Source organism: Schistocerca americana, chromosome 3 (assembly GCF_021461395.2).
Source record: "Schistocerca americana isolate TAMUIC-IGC-003095 chromosome 3, iqSchAmer2.1, whole genome shotgun sequence".
Classification (NCBI taxonomy): Eukaryota; Metazoa; Arthropoda; class Insecta; order Orthoptera; family Acrididae; genus Schistocerca; species Schistocerca americana.
The window spans coordinates 714,340,721-714,364,085 of record NC_060121.1 but is presented as its reverse complement, the minus strand read 5'-3'; the positions used below and the strand labels follow the sequence as shown (position 1 = coordinate 714,364,085).

Below are 23,365 nucleotides of genomic sequence, written 5' to 3'. Positions count from 1 at the left end.
ATGGTTGTGTGTGTTGTTCTTAGCATAAGTTAGTTTAAGTAGTGTGTAAGTCTGGCGACCGATAACCTCAGCAGTTTGGTCCCTTAGGAATTCACACACACACACACACACACACACACACACACAACACACACACACACACACTGTACTCTTTCCACACTTGCGGCTTTCCAGAGATGACAATGCGCCACAGAATGGAACAATGCACGTAGAACGAGAGAACGCCACATGAATGGTATGACTTGTTCAATCCCGAGACTTAAATGCCATCGAAGACGTGTGGAATGCTTTACGGATGCATATTGCAGGACGTCCACATGCACCAACGACCATCCAGCAACTGTCATCCGCCCTGGTGGAGGATTGGAACGCTCTAATACGAGAACTCAATATCAACCATGTGGCAAGCACTGGCTCAAATGGCTCTGAGCACTATGGGACTTAACATCTGAGGTCATCAGTCCCCTAGAACTTAGAACTACTTAAACCTAACTAACCTAAGGACATCACACACATCCATGCCCGAGGCAGGATTCGAACCTGCGACCGTAGCAGTCCCCCGGTTCCGAACGGAGCGCCTAGAACCGCTAGACCAACGCGGCCGGCGGCAAGCACTGGAGTATGTTGCAGACCGTGGTCATCACACACACTCGGGTTTTGTAACGTCCAGGGCACTGCCACAAGCACGATGACTTTAGTGTAATTATCGTCTTGGAATAAATGTGTCGTTTCTGTTCGTCCCACTGTGCACTTCTTTCAATTTTCTTCTGTACTATAACAAAGAGGTTCTTTCGATGTATGGTCTAAGTTTCATAGAGCTGAGTCAGTTGGCAGGGACACAGCATACGAAATTTACTTTCGTTCTTAGGTGTCGAGCACCTTTGTATGACATCACGTTCAGATGGAAGTAAGGACAAGAAAGGCGGTTGTTGAGATGGAGAAAGGATTTGACCTAGATAGGTTTGGCGTTTAGTTGGCCCAAAACAGGTTTTAGAAACCTGGAAGCTAGAAACATCAGAAACATTGATCTGCACTATTCTCCCCGAAAGTTAGTCTCCGGCTTCTTAACCTCATAGTATGGATGTACTGATTAACAAGGTGTAGAGACACTTTTCCCAAACTAATCCAAAGATAAACGTCAATTTTGTGGCAGTTGAATATCTTTGAAACAACTAGCGAAAATATAAAGGTTGAATTCGATTTTACACGTAGTATTCTGTCTATCTAATATTCTGGTAGATAAACTCGGTGCAATGTGAGCTGGAAAAAGTGAAAAACGTATTTTATCCATCCTTAGCGACTGTGGTTGTATATTACCAAATAATAAGCTACCAGTTGCCCAAAACAAATGTAAGTTCTTCGCAGGTTTCGGGAACCTGGTGTCCTTCTTCAGAAGGTTATACCTATCGCATTGTGTTACTTATTGCTACTGTATTTTTTTAGGACCACGGTATTTTGCTATTTCATTTTACTGTTAACACAAATACTGCGATAGGCATAACGTTCTGAAGAAGGGGACTAAGTGCCAGGAACCGGTAAAGAAATAAGTTATTTTATGCAACTGGTTGCTTACTATTTCGTTACACTTGATAACGAAGCTGTCAGCACCAGCGTCTCATTTTCCTTAATGCCCCTTCCCCTCTGGTCACCTCCAGCCCCCCCCCCCAGGACCACGTTATTCTGAAACATAATAAAACGCTTCTGAGGATGCCTAGCTGTCGCTGGCAGCGGAGCGCTGCAGCTATTGTATTGCAGTGCCTGTGGTTTTTTACAGACTGGGCTGGAGAGGCGGAAAGAGTCGAGTGCGGCACCCCTGGCGGGCAGTGGCTGCACTACACCCGACGAGCCGCCGCTTTTGGATGACCCTTATCCTTTCGCTCTGGTACTACGGCTTCGTGTCCTCCAGGTACAGTGGACAGTTTCTGAGGCATTGTACATGCTGATACGTCAGTAATCTATCTGGTGTAACAATAATTCGTTTCATTAATACGCAATGTTTGCAAGCAAAGTGGCACATGTGATTGAAGAAGATAGGTAAGGACTGAGATCCGTGTGATCGAATTCAGTTTTATGGTGGTCCTAAAGTGAGAAAATATCACCATAACCTGCATCTAAAGCATCTCCATATCCTGACACTTAATCTAAGTTGACATAAAATCAACAAGCATATCTTAGTCGGGTATCACTTCGTTGATAGTTCCATCGGCGTCAGAACTTATCGACCATTGTCCACCGCTAGATTGTGGGCCACCTGGTGGAGATGCGGGCACATGTCCCGCTAAGTAAAGAATGTAGCATGGGTCAGCTGCCCATACTGCTGGGTTTTATGCAACCCACAACGCCTTCAAATATCAGGCGCAAGACTTTAATACTCTCTCGATCTCTACATGCAAACTATTAAATACAGAAAACTGAACACGACCTTTTTGTGGGAAATGTAATGTAGTTTGATTTCGTACTGAGATAAGTTTTCAGCCGGCCGCTGGTGGCCGAGCGGTTCTAGGCACTTCAGTCTGGAACCGCGCGACCGCTACGGTCGCAGGTTCGAATCCTGCCTCGGGCATGGATGTGTGTGATGTCCTTAGGTTAGTTAGGTTTAAGTAGTTCTAAGTTCTAGGGGACTGATGACCTGAGATGTTAAGTCCCATAGTGCTCAGAGCCATTTGAACCATGAGTTTTCACTAGAAGCCGTAGTACTAGAATGATCCAACAAAATTATACAAAACTGATTTTCAGACACGTATTTCTTGAATAACTCGAAAACTGTGGGCTCCAGCGAAAACGTGTCCCAGATAAAAATATAACTAAATAAAATTTTCTAGAAAAAGGTCCTGTCCTTTTTTTCTGTAGGACTAATAGATTCCACGTAGCTAGAGAATAGGAATACCTTGCACCTTGCATTTTAAGGCGTTGCAGAATGCAAAAAAAACATCAGTAGGGCAGCTAAATCTTCCTTTAGAGATAGAAGAGAGACAAATGGGGAATCATTCTATCAACGATACAGACTGCGTATGGAGAAATCAACTGACATAATCGATTTTGACTAAAGGCAGACTTTTATTTCTCAGCACCTGGAAACGAGCATCTCGGACACGGTGAAACAGGTCGATTGTTCTCGTGCATGTATGGAAAGTGATTAGACAACGGTGAGAACACGAGTAGGCAATAAGGTATTCCATGTCAAAGTCACATCACAGAACGTTTAGGTCAGAGGCTTGCCCTCCCTGTAAAGGACAGGCGGTTGTCTGTGAGGGATATGTCGACACACTACATTGCTCGTGTTGGTACAAAATTTTCGGAGCACACCATTCAGCGATTTTGTTGAACATTGACTCCGCAGTAGTCTACCTCAACAAGTTCACATGTTAACTAGATGACATCGCTAATTACCACTGCAGATATCACCATATCTTCGACAGCGAATAGCTACTCGAAACATGCACCGCACCGCAGACTCAGGCTGATGGAAGCACTCTTATACCATGGAGAACATTCATCTGCGCTTCCAAGTACCTGTGGCACTAATCCGAAGGTACCAAGACTGTTGTGAACTACTGCGAATATTATTACGGACCACTTGCATCCCTTCATGCTTTGGCCATCCCCTGCGACAAAGCTACCTTCCAGCCGAATTATTCTCCTTGTCACGAGGTCATAACCGTTCCACAGTAGTTTCCGGTGTATGAGAGTGAACTTACGTTGACGTGTTGCAAACATCGACGTGATTCGCCTTAGCAGGATACGATGGAACACATCTGAGACACCACTGGGATGCAGCTACGCGACCACAAACCACTAGTTCTTAACGTTTGGTAATTGCGTAACCTGTTCTTTTACATGTGGTGCCACATATCTTCCGGAAACGACTAAGAACTTTGTAGGAGCTCTGATATACCGAATTTGCAAAGGTGGACAAACACGCCGTTAATCAGATAGTTATACTGTTCAGGCTTACCCGTGTACATAGAGCATCGCTGGCCTCCCTACCGAGTCCTCCGATGTTTCTGATAAACGTAAATAATATTCCGTTAGGGTCATCTCTAGATTGAAAACAGTTTCTGTAGATGATATGAGAATAGGTTGTACAAATTGTACCAGGCCTCATATTGAGAAAGCTAACTTATAAAATATTTGACAACAAGGACAGAATGTTGAAGGTAAATCGAATATTACTAAAAATTAGCACAAATCAGTACATGAAATTCAGTGATTCTCATAGAACTCCAGAAATCATAAAAATGTTCAATTCGATCAATGACTTAGATTGTGTTCAGTGTTGGAAAATACAGGAAGATCGAAAACTGGAATGGATAACCCAATCTGTTCGACTGCTGGCACATCCTTGGCGTTGTGTGTTTTTTGGCTGAAACGGTGGAGCCCCCTCTAGGCCAAACTTGGGAGGTGTGAGCCTGGAGCGAGGCAGTCGGTGGTGAACCAAGGACGAGACAGTTCGGCAGGCACTTCTAATGTGTGCTGTGAGTTGGCGAGGCGGTGAAGGAACTGTGTTGTGCTCGGCCCGGTATACGGTCTGGTGACTTCGCCGCTGAACTATGTAGTTGGTGTTCCCGGTTCCTGTTGGTGGACGTGGAAACGACGACCCCACCGTAGTGGATTCAGTCACAGCCTGGAGGGAAGTTACGTCCGTATACAGTCTATGGCAGTATCAGGATCGGTGAAATTAACGGTGTGTTTCTTCTGAATTTAAAGTGTCGGCCGGCTAAGTTGTACTTCAGTGTTATGCGTCCTCTTGTTAACTGCGGTAATGGTGTCTGAGATGTGTGACTAATTCGACCGTTTTTTTAAACGACTCCGATACTGAGCTCATTGGTGGCGCCTCCGTATAATCCTTGTGTAGTTGCTTTTATTAGTAGAGTTTGGCACTTGTATTTTGCGCTTGTTGTAAATGCCAAGGAAAATACCTGCAAGTTGGCAAGACTAGTGTATGATGTATACGTGCAAGTGAGATAAGGTTCAGTGAGTTTACGGGCAATTACTATTAAAGTGCTTCTGTGATACGATGGGTTGGCTATCTCTCGGATTGTCAAAACTTAACTGCCGCCGGCCGAAGTGGCCGTGCGGTTAAAGGCGCTGCAGTCTGGAACCGCAAGATAGTTACGGTCGCAGGTTCGAATCCTGCCTCGGGCATGGATGTTTGTCATGTCCTTAGGTTAGTTAGGTTTAATTAGTTCTCAGTTCTAGGGGACTAATGACCTCAGCAGTTGGGTCCCATAGTGCTCAGAGCCATTTGAACAATTTTTGAACTTAACTGCCGAGTGTGAATTGAGTGATATATACTCTAGGTTATGGTAAATCATGGGAACTAAACGAACTTCTCCTTTTGTAATATAATAACGATTGTCTTCTGTTCTTCCTTATTGCTAAGCGTTGTGACCCTATCGGGATAAACGTAATAAATCAATAAAATAAATTGGAACGGCATAAATAATAACGGTTATTGTTAAATGCCAACTCAGATTTATTTACAGTTAACTTGAGCTCTTGTTGTATACACCATTATTTAGCTGTGCCAGTTGCACAGTGAATCGTGTGGCTCATGATGTAGTCCAGTAAGTAAAATTATGAGCCACTGTAATATTTGACTGTGCGAGGTGGTGCGATGGTTAGCACATTGGATTTGCAATCGGGAGGACGACGTTTTGAGCCCACATCCGGCCATCCAGATTTAGGTCTTCCCTGCCTTTCCTAAATCGCTTAACGCGAGCGCCAGGATGGTTCCATTGACTGGCATGCCTATTTCTTTCCCCATCCTTGATACAAACCGAGCCTGTGCTTCGTGTCTAACGACCTCGATATCGACGGAACGTTAAACCCAACCTTCCTCTCTTCCTTCTGTAAATTTTGACCACATGTACGTTCCATAGACGGAATAAACCATCTGATTGCTGGAATTTATTTCTAAATGAAATAAATACTGTAAATGTCAAATTTTATTGGTGTATCTAGGTATTTTAGTGGCATTAGTTCAACTATTAGTTGAATGTAACGTCATTTACTAAATAATGGTGTACTGTGTATGCTTAAACTGTGAATCGTTAGCCTGCTATTCCTTTTAATTTAAATTGAAGCTACTATTTAATATTACAGTTTAGTCTTAAATACTCCTGTATTTGGATTGAAGTAAAGCATTAACCAAATATCTGGCCATATTTAAATACAGTATAAACAAGTGGCTGCTTAAGTAAAAATTTTATCATATTTAAGTTTTCCTAAAGTTCTGTCGTAAGGAACTAATATTTATCATGGTCTTAGTTTTGCTAAATTACATTTTTGCATATAGTTTTTTTACGTTATGATGCGGTACGATATTCAGAAAGCTTTTATGTCAAATATCTTAACGAGCTGTACAATTGTTTAGTCAAGCTTGACTTGGAAAATGAGCAAATACTCTTTACATTAGAATATTAAATTCTTGTCTTAGTGTGTGTGGTGTTATTGATAAATGTATCTAAATGTCATTTCGCACATTATTCACTCAGACCTCAAATCATACTCCCATGTGTTACATACCAAAGGAACCCTGTTGTTGGACTACATTTGCGTTATTCACGATCATAGCCATATGTGACTGTAGATGACAATCTTAGCTTTTTTGCGTCATTTCCTTTAGTCGTGACTTTTGGAATCAGTTTTGGGAATGTCGACTAGTGGTGTTTACGCATTTAGAATATTGTAGTTTATTGTAAGAATTAAAGCTGACTTAGAGTTCAGTAACATTCTGCAGAGACCTCTGTCAAAGAAGAAAGCATGTTGTTGTTGTTGTTGTTGTTGTGATCTCCAGTCCAGAGACTGGTCTGATGCAACTACCCATACTACTCTATCCTGTGCAAGCTTCTTCATTTCTAAGTAACTACTGCACCCTACATACTTTTTAATCTGCTTAGTGTATTCATCCCTTGGCCTCCCTCTACGATATTTACCCACCACGTTGCCGTCCAATACTAAAATGGTGATCCCTTGATGCCTCAGAGCACGTTCTTCCAACCGATCTCTTCTTCTAGACAAGTTGTGCCACAAATTCTTCTTCTCCCCACTTCAATTCAGTACTTCCTCATTAGTCACGTGATCTACCCATCTAATCTTCAGTATTCTTCTGTAGCACCACATTTCGAAAGCTTCTATTTTCTTCTTGTCTAAACGATTTATCGTCCACGTTTCACATCCATACATGGCTGCAAAAGAAAGCATGATACTCTGACAATTATTTTATAAAACAAATATTCAATAGTGGCCATCATTGTTAGCAAGTTCCTTTCTTGTAAAAAGCCCATGCGTAACTAGGTGTGCACACATATGTACAGCTACCTGACAGAGCGAGTTAAAAACCTCATTGGTGATATGGAGGATTTAAGAGTGAATGTAAGAGCATTATACTGAACAAGGCCTTCAACGCAATTGAAGAGCATTTCCACAGGGACTCTGTGGAGCCAATTATTAGTTTATAATATAGTTATATTCAGAAATGTGTTACAGTACTATTTCATAAAGATAAATCATTCTTTTGGACTAGAATTTAAACAAAATCTACGTCCTTGAATCTTTTTCCATTTTAGAAATTCCTTTCCACAAGTCCATTGAATATAATTCTTGTAATGCTGGAATGACATGAGAGCTTCCGGAACGTGTTACAGATCGTGTGCGGCATCTCCGCGATGGTGATGGGCACGGTGACGTTCATCGAGGAGCAGGGCGCTCTCAACCTTGGTCTCGGTATCCCCGCAGGGGCGGCCACCGTCGCCGCTGCAGGTGAGGCACAGCAATAGATGACGTCGCCGACAACAGCCAGTATTTTGACAGGGCTATACCCTGCCATTGTAAAGGCAAAACTGCAGCAAATATCCTCTGTGCAAAGGAATTGAAAACCTCGGTTTGAAGAGAAACTACGGAAAGATAAAGCGCGCGCACGCACACACACACACACACACACACACACACACACACACACACACAGCACTGACGCCATCATAAGCATAAGCGTCACACATGCCTACAAGTTCCTAGTAAATCCACCATTGCTGACTATTGTTTTGGCACCTGTCAAAAGCAGACAGAGTTAATGCTACTTCTCTTGTTAATTATTAATTTCACTGTTGTTTGCCACCTTCGGTTTGTGATGGCGCTGTTGTTTACTCTGTGTGTGAGTGTGTGTGTGTGTGTTTTATCTATCCGGAGTTTCTCTGAAAGCCGTTTTAAATCTCTTATATAGCGCTTACTTGCTGCAGTTCTACCCAGAAAATGTCAGGGTGTGCTCCTGTCGAACTATCGGCGGTTGCCTTCACCATTACCAGCCTTCATTCTCTTACGTTTATTTGAACAATAGAGCCTTGTTTGTTTATTTGTTTACATACAGCCACAGATTGTTTGGATAAGCTACGTCTTTTACTGTGGCTAACATGAAAACGTGAGATGACACTCTCATTAAAAGAACTCACGCAGCATTAAATGTACTCATTCTACATAATATTAGTGGATTTAATCCCTGTCGTGGCAATGAATAAATACGGGAAGTGCTTTTCACCTTGTTGAAACTGATGTCTAGTTATATTAAGATAGGGAGCAGACAAAATACTAAATAAAATGGACGAAATAATGGGTTATTTTGATTCTGGATGTACTGGTACCACAGCGAAATGCGATATTTCAGACTAGAATTTGTGCTGTATCTCCCCTCCCTCCCCCCCCCCCCCCCCCCCCTCAATACATCATTCTCATGTAATTTAGGAGAACGTAATTGTACGGATGAATGTAAGCGCGAACAAGTTCTCGAGAGGGAGTAAATTTCTACTGTTTACTTTCTGTAGATTTACGAGTAAAGCTTTCTTCTATGTATATGTAACATATGTAATTAATAAAAGGTGCAGGAGATATTCGTTTCGAATGTAGATGTGCAACAAACCTCAAACAAAACTACGCGTGAACATCTCTTTATCTGTAACACAAGAATAACCCATTCTACACTCTCTCTCTTCAACAGTACATTCACATATGAAATACCCTAACGCATAAGCCACGAGTGGCCGCTCTACTTGGCATATACAATCTGTCTGCCGATTTAGGAAACCAAGCAGGATTTTTCAGTTTTTACTTTTACTGGCAATGCTCTACGAACTGAGCTACTCACACAGGCCTTGGCAACTTGTGCATACCTTGTGTCGAGTCGTACATTGTTCGCAAAGTGACAGGTAGACTGAAGCTTTGGTGCAAGTTGTGAAATGAATCACTGTAGCTTAAACGGTAAAATGTCAACACAAAAAAAGGCTTCGAACTGACATAGTTACATTATAAAGAGTGGGCCTAGGGGTAACAACTTTGATTAGTTATCAAACGTCCTCAGACCCGGGTTCGAAACCCACCACCGCATAACTTTTGATTAATAATCAGCAGTGGCTGCATAAAACTTCCGGCATAAGAAATCACCATTATTCAGCCAACGCCCCTGTCAAAGAAGGGCGGAGGAGCGAACAGAGGTTCTGGCCACCCTATTGTCCTTGGGGTAAGGAACTGCCCCTAAAGACGGAAGAATGAGAAACGATCAACGGCATGAGGATGCAAAAGGCAATGGAAACCACTACATTAAAGACACACAACGTGTATCCACAGGACATCTGGCATGAGAAAGTGTCATGATGATCTCTCCATTTGCAAAAGGTTCCGGGTATGTCCCCCATGCGGATCTCCGCAGGGGACTGCCAAGGAGAGGTGGTCATGAGAAAAAGATCGAATAACCAATTAAAGGATAATGTTCTACAATTCGGGGCGTGGAATGTCGGGAGCTTTAACATTGTAGCGAAGCAGAAAGTCTGAAAAGAGAAATGCATAGGTTCAATCTAGATACAGAAGGCGTCATTGAGGTGAAATGAACGAATACAAGTATTTCTGTTCAGATAAGTAAACGGTAATATCAACAACAGCAAGAAATGGTATAACAGGAATGAGATTCAATATGGATAGCAAGATACGGCCGAGAGTGTGTTACCATGATCAGTTCAGTGATAGCGTTGTTCCTATCAGAATCGAAAGCAAGCCAACATGGACAACGATAGTTCAGGTGTAAACACCAATATCGCAGGCTGAAGATGTGGAGGTAGAGAAAGTACATGAGGGTATTCAAAGGATAACACAGTACGTAAGGGAGATGAAAATCTATTAGGTATGGGTGAAAGAATCGCAGTTTATGGAAAGGAGTAGGATAAGCGGTTGCAGGAAAGTATAGGCTTTGGACAAGGAATGAAAGAAAAGAATAGCTAATTGAGTCCTGTAATACTCTTCAGCTAGTAATAGCGAATAATTTGTTAAAGAATCACGGTAAAGGCCGGGTAATACGGGCAGATTTCAGTTAGATTACATCAATAGCAGACAGAGATTCCAAAATCAGATTATGTATTGTAAGGCGTACCCAGGAGGAGATATAGACCCAGATCACAGTTTAGTGGTAATGAAGTGTAGGCTGAAGATTAATGGGTAGTAAGGAAGAATCAATACGCAAGGACGTGGGATACAGAAGTACTAAATACTGAAGAGATACGCTTGAAGTTCTCTAAGGGTATAGGAATAGCTCAGTAGGCAGTACATTTTAAGAGGAATGTACATCTCTAAAAAGGACAATCACAGAAGGAGGAAAGAATATCACAGGTACAAAGATGAGAACTGCGAAGTAACCATAGGCAACAGATGAAGTACATCACCTGCTCGATGAAAGAAGAAAGTACGAAAACGTTCATGGAAATTTAGGAATGCAGAAATACAGGTCTCCGAGGAATAAAATAAATAGGAAATTCAGGGAAGCTGATACAAAATGGCTGCAGGAAAAATGCAAAGGAACTGAAAAAGAAATGATTGCCGGAAGGATTGACCCAGCATATGGGAAAGTGAAATTAAAAGCAGGAGTGGTAATATTGAGAGTGCAACGGGAATTCCACTGGTAAATGCAGAAAAGAGAGCGAATAGGTTAAAAGAGTACACTGAAGGTCACTATGAGGGGGAAGATTTATCTGGTGTGACGGAAGAAGAAGCAGGAGTCGATTTAGAAGAGACAGGTGTTCCCCAACTAGGATAAGAATTGTATTACCCAGCTTAACCATATCAAACTTTATCAGGGTAAACTGAATGCTTTGATATGGATCAATGATTGCATGCGAATATTCGATAGCTTGAAACGTCTTAAATCAGCAACACGTCTAAGGCACTTGGATCTAATTTCGTTATATGTCATGTCAAAAAATTGTCTGTCATTTCGACGGTGGCGCTATCTCAAAAACAGTAAGCACTTACCTTACGTGTGTGCATGGTGAAGTATACAGCTGTTTACATTGAATGTAGCATTCTGGACGACGTACTCCCACGCAGTAGTGAATAGTGCTCAGACAACAGGACAACTATAGTAAGGAAACAACATGAATCCTTAATTTGACGTTGAGGACTGCAACTAACCATAATCTGAGTCGTCCAAGGCACAGAGAGATAGGTAGGGATGGTCTCGAGGGAGAACTATTCTCTCGGTAGAATTTGAGGCGATAGTGTCAGTTATTGCAGGAAGATATCAGCGAATAAGTATCCGTCTACTCACCTCTAATGTGTGCACGTCGAAGGATATTGCGTATTCCGTAATCCATGTCTAATACTATAAGAGGTTTTTCAAAAACACGTGGACTCTCGTAGTTAGATTACAAATCGAAGTATTCTTGATGTCTAAAATGCTTTCCAACCACATATTAACCTTCGTTTGCATAAACTGGTTAATGAACTAAGCAGTTAGGAAATCGCAATTAACAGCGTCAGGTGCTCCACAGAAACTTCACCATCAACAAAATACTATTAGTAACTTCAGTGTATTCTTAATCGCACGTGATTGTACTTCGTTGGTGCGTGCGTTCGTTGCGTTCTTGTTCTGCGTGTTGCTATTCTAGTTGCTATGGGTTTATTTATTATTGTCACTTTTACTTGTACTTCACTATTTCTATTTGAGGTTACATATTGTCATATGTTACAAAATTTAGTTTCAAGTGGTGAAATGGGATTTTTGTGACATATACTTTTGTTTGAGTTCACTAGAGGGGTGAAAGCAGCGGAGGCAGTCCGACACATTCGCATCGTGCATGAGGATACCGCCACTGGGCAGAGGATGGCAAGAGCATGGTTTCCTGGTTTTTAGAATGACCATGTTATACTACTGGCTCTCCACGCTCAGGAAGACATTCGGGGTTTGGTGAAGATTGTTTGAACGGATTAATCCACAATTATCCTCGTCAGTGTATTGGAGAACTGGAAAATGCGATGACCTATGAAAATTTCACTTATCGTTTGTCATTTTCATGCTAAGGGGAAAATTCAGAAAACTGGTGTATAGGTAATGCATGATCTAAGCCAAAACAACAAAAATCAACGGTTGGCCATGTTTATATCTCTGCTTGCTCACGTCAATTGGCTTTTAAAAAACATCGAATATTTCTATCCTGTATAGTTACTGATGAGGATAAATTGTGCTTTATCATAATAGAAGGAAAAGAGACGAATGGTTGAGCCCAAACAAAGCAGCAACTCCCTATACAAGGACTTGCACACATCCACAAAGGACATTGTTGTAAATTAGGTGGAGCAGCGGAAATGTGGTGTTCTATGAATTGCTTCCCCGAGGTGCAACCATCGCTGTTGACATTTATGGTCAACCACTGAGACATCGTGCAGACGCAGTCCAAGACAACGATCAGGAATACCGTGTGAAGTGACGCTCCTCCACTATAACTCCTGCACGCATTCCGCTCAACTAACAAAAAGCGCTGTACAGGAGTTCAGTTCGGAAGCCATTCCACACCCACCAAATTCATCCGATCTTGGGCCGTCACATATTTACCTTTCCCACTCTCTACCGAACAAACTTCGACGAACTTCCTTACCAGATGAAAACGCTCACCGAATACAATTCGACAAGTTTGTTGCCTCAAAACCACGCGATTTCCTTGGTCGCGGAATCGAATCTTTACTTCAGCACTGGCACTCATTGGTAAATAGTGATGGAGAATATACTGATGACTAAAGCGTCTGTTATGTGAATCTGTTGCGTTTACAAAAATTACAGAAAATCGCTTCAAACTTACACATCAACCTAATATATGCACTTCGCAAATCAGCCACCGCCCTTGTTAGCTAACAGAAAGTGGCTTCAAAATTATAAGCATCAAGTTATGCGTATGTTTGAACTATAAAAGAAATGATAAACATTTCTGGATATGCATTCAGACACAGCTCCTGTAGGCAGTGTAGACCAACAACAGGTTTCGTATGTGACTGAGACTCGAACACAGGGATGATGTTCATTGTTTACTAGACATAAAGAGAATTGATAACGTGATTTTTAAGTAGCACTAGTTAGTAAATCAGTTAGTAAATTAGTTAGTAAATCAGAACTGCTCCAATGCAGCAACTATTGTGCCTATTAACTGACAACGATAGATGTTAAACATGATTTCTTTCGCAAGTAACAACTTGAAATGACGTGAATTAAAGTTCTGTGTTGGATAAGAATTTCAACCCAGCATCTAATCCGTTTATTAACTAAGCTCAGACAAAAACTAGATATAAATTTTTTTCAGCAGTAGTGACATTTCTGGACCTGAAATGCGGACATGAACGAATAATTTTTGCCGTCATGTCATTCGAACGTGGTACCTACCATCGTTGTTTTCTGGCGCATGTGGACATTATATGTGGATTTCTTTCAGCGGTGACAATATTTACGTAGAAGATAAGATTACAGAAGAATTTGGATTTAGGACAAGGAATGAGAGAAAGGTTAATTGAGGTATGTAATAAATTTCAACTAGTAATAGCGAATACTCTGTTCAAGAATCACGAGAGCAGGAGGGATACTTGGAAAAGGCCGAGTGACGGGAAGATTTCAGTTAAATTACATCATGGTCAGGCAGAGATTCGGAAACCACATACAGGATTGTAAGGCTACTCAGCAGACTCAGATCACAATGTAGTAGCGATGAAGAGTCAGCTTAAGTTCAAGAGATTATTCAGGAAGAATCAATATGCAAAAAAGTGGAATACGGATGTACTAAGGAATGGCGAGATAAGCTCGAAATTCTCTAAGGCTGTAGATACATCAGTGAGGAATAGCTCAGTAGGCAGTACAGTTGAAGAGGAATGGACATCTCTAAAAAGGGCAATCACAGAAGTTGGAAAGAAAAGCACGGGTACATAGAAGGTAATTGTGAAGAAACCATAGGTAACAGAAGAAATACTTCAGCTGATCAATGGAAGAAGGACGTACAAAAATACTCATTGAAATTCAGGAACATAGAAATGCAACTCGGTGAGGAATGAAATGAAGAGGAAGTGCAGTGAAGCTGAGACGAAATGGCTGCATGCTGAACGTGAAGAAATCGAAAAAGAAGTGTTTGTCGGAAGGGCTGACTCAGTATGTAGGAAAGTCAAAAGCATCTTCGGTGAACTAAAAACAAGAGTCGTTGCACTAAGAGCGTAATGGGAATTCCACTGCTAAATGCAGAGGAGGGAACGGATAGGACGAAAGAGTACATTCAAGGCTTCTATGAGGGGAACTAATTGTCTGATGTGATAGAAGAAGAAACATGGGTCCATTTAGAAGAGATAGGGGAGCCAGTATTAGAATCAGAATTTAAGAGAGCTTCGGAGGACTTAAGATCAAGTAAGGCAGAAGGGATACACAACACTCCATCAGAAATTCTAAAATCATTGCGGGAAATGGCAACTAAACGACTGTTCAAATCGATATGTAGAATGTATGAGACATACCATGTGGTTTCCGGAAAAATATGATCCACACAATTCCGAAGACTATAAGAGGTGACAAGCGCGAGAACTACAGCACAATCAGCTTAACACCTCTCGCATCCATGTTGCAGCCAAGTATAATATTCAGTAGAATGGAAAAGAAAATTGACGAAGTGTTAGATGACGATCAGTTTGGATTTAGAAAGGTCAAAGGCAATGGAGAGGCAATTCTGAAGGGGCGTTTGATAATGGAAATTAAAGTAAAAAAAATCACGTCTCTCTCATACAACTTGTCGACTTGGAAAAAGTATTCGACAGTTAAAAATGGTGCACAGTGTTCAATAGGGGTACGCTATAGAGAAAGACGGGTAATATACAATAAGTACAAGAACCAAGAGGGTACAATAAAAGTGGACGACCAAGAATGAAGTGCGCGGATTAAAAATAGTGTAAGACAGGGGTATAGTCTTTCGCCCCTATTGTTCAATCTGTACATCGAAGAAGCAATGATGGAAATAAAAGAAAGGTTTAGGAGTGGAATTAAAATTCAAGGTGAAAGTATATTAGTGATATGAATCGCTGATGACATTGCTATCCCGAGTGAAAGTGCAGAAGAATTACATAATCTGCTGAATGGAACTGACAATCTAATGAGTACAGAATATGAATTTAGATTAAATCGAATGAAGACGAAGGTCATGAGAAGTAGCAGAAATGAGAACAACGTGAAACTTAACATCATAATTGATGGTCCGGAAGTAGATGAAGTTAAGGGGTTTGAAGTTAAGGGATTCTACTACCTAGGCTGCAAAATAACCAATGTCGGGCGGAGCAAGGAGGACATCAAAAGAAGACTAGCACTTTCAAAAAGGGCATTCCTAGCCAAGAGAAATCTACTAGTGTCAAATATAGGCCTTAATTCGAGGAAGAAATTTCTGAGAATGTACGTTTGGAGCACAGGGTAGTATGGTATTGAAATAGGGTTGGGGAAACCGGAACAGAAAAGAATCGAAGCATTTGAGATCTGCTGCTACAGACGAATGCAGAAAATTGGGTGTACTGATAAGGTAAGGAATGAGGAGGCTCTGCACAGAATCGGAGAGGAAAGGAATATGCGGAAAATATTGACATGGAGAAGTGGCAGGTTAACAGGACAACTGTTACATTAGGTAATGCCTTCCTTGGTACTGGAAGGAGCTATAGTAGGCAAAAGAAACCAGTCAGAAGACTGATGACTGAAAAGAGTCTGTTTGGTTATCTTATATTGTCGTAGTCGCTGTTACAGTATTGAAGATGCAATCCACAGCTATTTTCCAACCTTGCAAACAACTATTTTGCACTGTCCTACATGTGTGTGTCTTACATTATTTGGTTTCTTGAAACGTTACTTTGCTTTTTTGGAGACTCTCTCTTTGGTTGACTCTGATTGTGATGGAATTTATCTTAGAGTCGTGTTAACAGTTATGCCTTTTCCAAAATCTGATGATTTGTGTTTACGCACTCAAAAATATTCAATTTAAATAAATAATAATAAAAATCAAATCTGAGAGGTTCCATTAAGTACACTAACACCTAAGTTATTCCCTTAAAAAGACCTACAATAATTACAAAAAAAAATCATGAAAAGAACAGATGTAATATAGAAAAGGAAGCGAAAGAATAAATGAGGTCTGTGGTAGTGATAGGGGCTACATACAGCCTACAGTCTCGACTATGTCAGTTTTAAACTTAGGGCAGCTTTCAGCTGTAAAAATTGCTATTTATGCATAAAAAGAGCAGATGAAATGCGGAATAGGAAGCTAATGAATGAAGGAGGTCTGTGGCGATGATTGGGGGCTACGTACACCCTACAGTCTCGACTATGTCAGTTTTTAATTTAGCGGAGCTTGGACCTGTAAAAATTGCTGTTTATGACCTCACCTCGGAAGGATAAAAACTGTAGTTGCAATGCATCAACAAATAGAAACAGAAAAAAATGCAAGACAGCAGATGCATCGTAATACAAAATAATAAAATGACAATATGACAGGCGATGCTCATCAAAAGAATTCGAAGACCATGCAATGCACAAATAAAACTTTCAGTTCCGTCGGAGAAGGAGAAGCGAAAACTAATGACAAAGCATCTGTGTGACGTTAAGTCCAGAAAGCAAACACGTGTGTACACGTCTGCCACGGCACAGCACTGGCTCTTTGTGCTCGATTGGCGAACTCGCATCTTGTGTGTGTGGCTTATCTTTAGCTTCTACCAAGTCCACTTTACAACCCGCAGAATCAGTGGCGGATTTACTCATAGGTCCACTTGGCAAGGGCCTATAGGCAGCATCTTAAGGGGGACGGCATTTTTTGCTCTGAACTCATTTTAACCTTTTACATTTTAAAATAACTGCGCTTACGAACGACAAAAATTATTAATATTGTTAAACAACTTGCTAATTTAAATAAGCCTTAAGAATTAAATTCGACAATACAAGCTTGAAAATATATATAATTTCCTTGGTGACTGAATGGAAGCTTAAGATTAGGTTTCTGTGTGATATCATCTTCATGACTGTTCAAAATATTTAGCGGTTCTCCAACAAATGCATCGTTGTGCTCGTCTTGTCACTTCAATTTTGAAAACCAGCCATCGCAATGCAACACGAAATCAGAAGCGCACTGCACTGCTACGTTGTTACTTCTGTTTCCGAAACTCCTTACCACTGCTACACAACAGAAAATGTTTTACGTATTTGTTGCAGGGGCACACTAAGTTATCGTCAGTGGACAGTGCACAGAATCACTTTCCAGTCTTACTCCCTATTTCAACAGTATTCGTGACAGCACTCACGTATTTCATGAGTGTATTTCACTCTCATTTAGCCTTAGGTCTTTCTTCCGCCAAAGGTATTCACCTTAGCTCTGTTAGACCAGACATTATAAGATATTTTGCCAAGTTAAAGACTATAAACGCAATTAAAATTTTTGTATGTTTAATAGAATATGTTACATGTGTGCCTCTTATAGTGGTACATTCTGCGCTATATGTTGTTGGTTTCTAATATTTAGAAAGTCATACAAACTTCATAATTATATCCTGCAATGTTTGCTGAACATTAACTCTCCCCGAGCAAGCTGATCGCGAACATTCCTCATTTAATCTGTGGTTCGTATAGTCTCTACTAGGTACCATTTAGAGTCCGTCTCTCTCCCTCTCTCTCTCTCTCTCTCTCTCTCTCTCTTTTTCTCTCTCTCTCTCTCTCACACACACACATACACACACAGACACACACACACATCACGATTATACATTTCAAGATTTCATTTTACAAATCACGTAAAAAAGTTGGATATTTAGGCGAGAGAGGGCTGTCATTTTAATGCTGACACTCCGACCTAGCAGTTTAAGGCGGGGGATGTTTTGGGCCATGGTTGCGTAAGATATCTATGGAAATCAGCACACGACACCTCCCTCCCTTTTTCTGCCACAGTGACAACGCAGGCAAGTAAATGTGTGGTACCTGTTAAAAAATGCTTCTTGTACTCCACTTAGCTTTGGCTTTGTGTTGTGCTTTGCTGGTTCTTTTCTTTCATTTTCTTGTTCTGAAACGACTGAAGAGTTGCTGGTCCATCACAGAGTTCGAGCACGAGTTTCAGAACACCAGAGGGGATCGGCGATCCCTGCGACGTAACGCCAGCTGTGCCTTCACAGAAGCAGTGAGTTGCCTGCCCTGCCACAGGCAGAGGCGGGACTTGCAACCTCTCATCGCTCCTCTCTCCTCGGGCGGTCTAAGTTCCTGTTTGTCTATGCTCGCAGCCGACGGCCACGTTGTGGGGTTCGCCCTATAGTATCTCGTTCCCACTGACAGCAGTACATCTCCTACTTCAGTTTGGCACTGAACAGTGGTTCAGATCCCTGTATGGTTATCCTGATTTCAGTTTCCCTTGGGTTCCCCACTTCGCTTTCTGCAAATGCTTCAATGACTCCCTCGATTAGGTCACGCCTGGTATTCTTCCGCAACCCTCTCATACCCGATCCTTGTATCGTTCTACCACTGAAGTTTCAAACATCTTTCCGTTTATCTCTTGTCGTAGGTGTGTGTCTAATAGACGACTGGGAGACCGAGGCACATACACACGTATTTGGTTTTGGAATTTTTTAAATTTGTTTGGTCACATTTATTGGGTTTAAAATTCTTTAAATTTTTGACGTTATTATTAAAATATATCTTGTTCTACATATAATTCTAACTTAGTGACATTTTAGAGTTCAAAATAATTTTGCATAAGCTGAATTCGAGAGTATAAATGTGCCCCAGTACGGACAAGTTTACAGAATTACGACTTACATTTACGTGAAAATATTTTTTGTCGTTAGAAAATTACAGACCTTTTTACACCAATCGACATGGTAGAATACAAAAATTTTACTAATAGCAAACAAATTTTTTGCTGAACTTCACCTATTATCATAATATGGCATAAACAGAAGTTATAGTGTTAATTATAGACCATTTAATCATCACTGTCTGAGTTGGAACTTCTGTACACAAAAAATAATGTGGTTCCTATGACAAATACATCGTGAGCCTCCGCTCTACATATAAAAAACTGGACTCGTTGTTGATTACTTTTTGACAGGATGTACCGTTTCAAGCAGAAAATGCAGAGGTAGTTTTCATCCTCCTCATCAGACTGCTGCAGGTTATAACAGAAGTGAAGAAGAACTGGGTGGAACGTTCGTTGAGAAGGGAGTGCATGCTAATAAGTGCATTAGAAGGACAAGTTTGTGAGTGGAGGTTGAGAGGAAGGAAGAGATACAGGATGATAGATGACATACACGGAAGAGAAAATTACGTGTAGCTAAAGAGGATACCAGGAGAGCATCCAGATATACCATGTAAAAAACCGCTAATTATGACATCAGATGTAGGTGAATCCATAATTTTCTTGTTCTGACTTTTAGCAATTTCTTACGCATATGAGTCCTTGATCTCATAGAATTAATTCTTGCTGTTCATATAGCATGTTTAACAGTTTCTGTGTTCATTAGTCTTATGTCTTCATTTTTTAGATTGCGTTTTGTACTACTCTTGTCTTGAAGTTTGCTTCCGAACGGTGTAAGGCAGATGGCAATGCTAAAGAGTCAGTAAACGTACCCCAACAGAACTGTGTAAACGTCCCCGATCGCCATGTTTAAAACAGACTCAAAACTACATTACTACGTTTCAGGATTTCGAATTATACAAATGTGATTCTTACAACTGAATAAGCTCCTGTAAACAAACATTATACATTTAGCTATTGTAATCCAATAGCGAATGTTCCATAAGTAACAAAACTTACTCAGATTCCACAAAAACACAAATATTTGTTCCGTATTCACTCAGTTGGTGCCGCGAAATTGGTGAGAGACCTCAGTAGATGCCAGCGCATTGAAGGTAGCTCTCTGGCACGAATGGTTCCCGAGAAAAATGCTCTGTGTAGACGTGCATTGCATCTCAACTGCTGTCTTCCCTAATCCTCTTTGGATAATTACAATCTTTCTGTTTTGTAAATGGGCTTTCAACCAATTTCGCGGACACATGTAGACAGGTGTGGACTGCAGCTGACATCTCCTGCTGCCAGCAGGTTACCTTTGCAGACGAGACTTGATCATGTGTAACTGAGCTTCCGCAGTTTCTGCCTATTCTTCCTCTATGTTCCGGAGACGTGCTGCGTTCTTTTCTGATGCCTGACGCTGCTCCCGCGTGTCGGCAGCGGCCAGCATCCACTCGAGCCGCGGCTTCGGCGGCTACCGCCCCCGCGGCCCGTCGCGCTGCCGCCGCTGCCTGGGGCCCAGCACGCCGGCCGCCGCGCTCTGGGGCTGCGCGTGCGCGCTGCACGCCGCGCTGCTTGTGCAGGCTGCCCGCACCGCCGTCGCGGCCAACAGCGCCGCCGAAGGCACCGACCTCACGGTGCTGGCAGCCGTGAGTAACGCACATTCTCAGCCACCACGAAAGCCGTCCTGACAAGTGACCAGTAGTTATACTATTAATTGAAACAATTAGAAATGTTATCCGACCAGGTACATTAGCAGTTCGACTAGCAGCAAATACAGGGTGGTCCATTGATAGTGACCGGGCCAAATGTCTCACGAAATATGCATCAAACGAAAAAACTACGAAGAATGAAACTCGTCTAGCTTGAAGGGGGAAACCAGATGCCGCTATGGTTGGCCCGCCAGATGGCGCTGCCATAGGTCAAACCTATATCAACTGCGTTTTTTTTTTTTTTTAATTAGATCCCACATTTTCATTACATATTCGTGTAGTACGTACAGAAATATGAATGTTTAGCTGGACCACTTTTTTCGCTTTGTAATAGATGGCGCTGTAATCGTCACAAACGTATCAGTACGTGGTATCACGTAACATTCCGCCAGTGCGGACGCTATTTGCTTCTGATACATTACCCATGTTAAAATGCACCGTTTACCAATTGCGGAAAAGGTCGATATCGTGTTGATGTATGGCTATTGTGATCAAAATGCCCAACGGGCGTGTGCTATGTATGCTGCTCGGTATCCTGGACGACAACATAGAAGTGTCCGGACCGTTCGCCGGATGGTTACGTTATTTAAGGAAACAGGAAGTGTTCAGCCACATGTGAAACGCCAACCACAACCTGCAACACTATTGATGATGCCCAAGTAGCTGTTTTAGCTGCGGTCGTGGCTAATCCGCACATCAGTAGCAGACAAACTGCGCGAGAATCGGGAATCTCAAAAACGTCGGTGTTGAGAAAGCTACATCAACATCGATTGCACCCGCACCATAATTCTATGCACCAGGAATTGAGTGGCGACGACTTTGAACGTCGTGTACAGTTCTGCCACTGGGCACAAGAGAAATTACGGGACGATGACAGATTTTTTGCACGCGTTCTGTTTAGCGACGAAGCGTCATTCACTAACAGCGGTAACGTAAACCGGCGTAATTTGCACTATTGGGCAACGGAAAATCCACGATGGCTGCGACAAGTGAAACATTAGCGACCTTGGTGGGTTAATGTGTGGTGCGGTATTATGGGAGGAAGGATAATTGACGCCCATTTTATTGATGGCAATCTAAATGGTGCAATGTATGCTGATTTCCTACGTAATGTTCTACTGATGTTACTACAAGATGTTTCACTGCATGACAGAATGGCAATGTACTTCCAACATGATGGATGTCCAGCACATAGCTCGCGTGCGGTTGAAGCGGTATTGAATAGCACGTTTCAAGACAGGTGGATTGGTCGTCGAAGCACCATACCGTGGCCCGCACGTTCACCGGATGTGACGTCCCCGGATTTTTTTCTGTGGGAAAAGTTGAAGGATATTTGCTTTCGTGATCCACAGGCAACGCCTGACAACATGCGTCCGTGCATTATCAATGAATGTGCGATCATTACGGAATACGAACTACTCGCTCGTGAGAGGAATGTCGTCACACGTATTGCCAAATGCATTCAGGTTGACGGGCATCGTTTTGAGCATTTATTGCATTAATGTCGTATTTATAGGTAATCACGCTGTAATAGCATCCGTTCTCAGAAATGATAAGTTCACAAAGGTACATATATCACATTGGAACAACCGAAATAAAATGTTCAAACGTACCTATCTTCTGTATTTTAATTTTAAAAACCTACCTGTTGCCAACTGTTCGTCTAAAACTGTGAGCCAGATGTTTGTGACTATTACAGCGCCATCTATCACCAAGCCAAAAAAGTGGTGCAACTAAAACATTCGTATTTACTTACGTACTACACCAATATGTAATAAAAATGGGGGTTCCTATTTAAAAAAACGCAGTTGATATCCGTTTGACCTATGGCAGCGCCATTTAACGGGCCAACTATAGCGCCATGTGGTTTCCCCCTTCAAGCTAGACAAGATTCGTTCTTTGCAGTTTTTTCGTTTGACGCTTATTTCGTGAGATATTTGGCCTGGTCTCGATCAATGGACCAACCCGTACAATCCCAGGACACCTAGCAAGCAAAAGGAATCTAATTTCTGTCTCTCTGGGTCCACATCAAGTAAAATGCATTCAGATTCTGGCCGACCAATTTGATGAACGAACCAGGGCGTGTAACAGCAAGATCTTTCGAGTTGAACAAGAAAGGATAACAAGGCATAATTGATGTGAAATATAAACACTGACGGAAAAACTCGCAACTCCAAGAAGGAATTTCTGTGATGTAAATGAAAGCTGGTAGGCGTATTTCTACATCTGAAAGATGATGTCAGTTTAGGCTCACGCCACTATGAGGATGAAAATCATTTTTCCTCTAAGTTCACCGTGTAACTGTCGTGAGCGTTAGTTACCTTTGAGGTTTAGACGCGGTCACTCCAAGTTAGTTAACAAAGCCTTTAAAGCGACAAATCAAAATGGCTCTGAGCACTATGGGACTTAACATCTGAGGTCATCAGTCCCCCAGAACTTAGAACTACTTAAACCTAACTAACCTTCCATGCCCGAGATAGGATTCGAACTTGCGACCGTAGCGGGCGCGCAGCTCCAGACTGAAGCTCCTACAACCGCTCGGCCACAACGGCCGGCTTTAAAGTGGCAAAGACGCAATTA

The 23,365-nt window shown here is 41.8% G+C and overlaps 1 protein-coding gene across 2 annotated transcripts in view; it reads left to right on the top strand.

Moving 5' to 3' along the window:
* LOC124605389 overlaps positions 1-23,365 on the top strand; it is a 155,686-nt gene that overhangs the window by 94,826 nt on the left and 37,495 nt on the right. The window contains exons 3-5 of one of the 2 annotated variants that reach the window (XM_047137031.1): positions 1,775-1,906; positions 7,650-7,764; positions 20,514-20,722. In XM_047137031.1, the coding sequence (XP_046992987.1) occupies positions 1,775-1,906; positions 7,650-7,764; positions 20,514-20,722 (456 nt within the window). The remainder of the gene's footprint in view (positions 1-1,774; positions 1,907-7,649; positions 7,765-20,513; positions 20,723-23,365) is intronic. The other variant, XM_047137029.1, reaches the window with a different exon arrangement.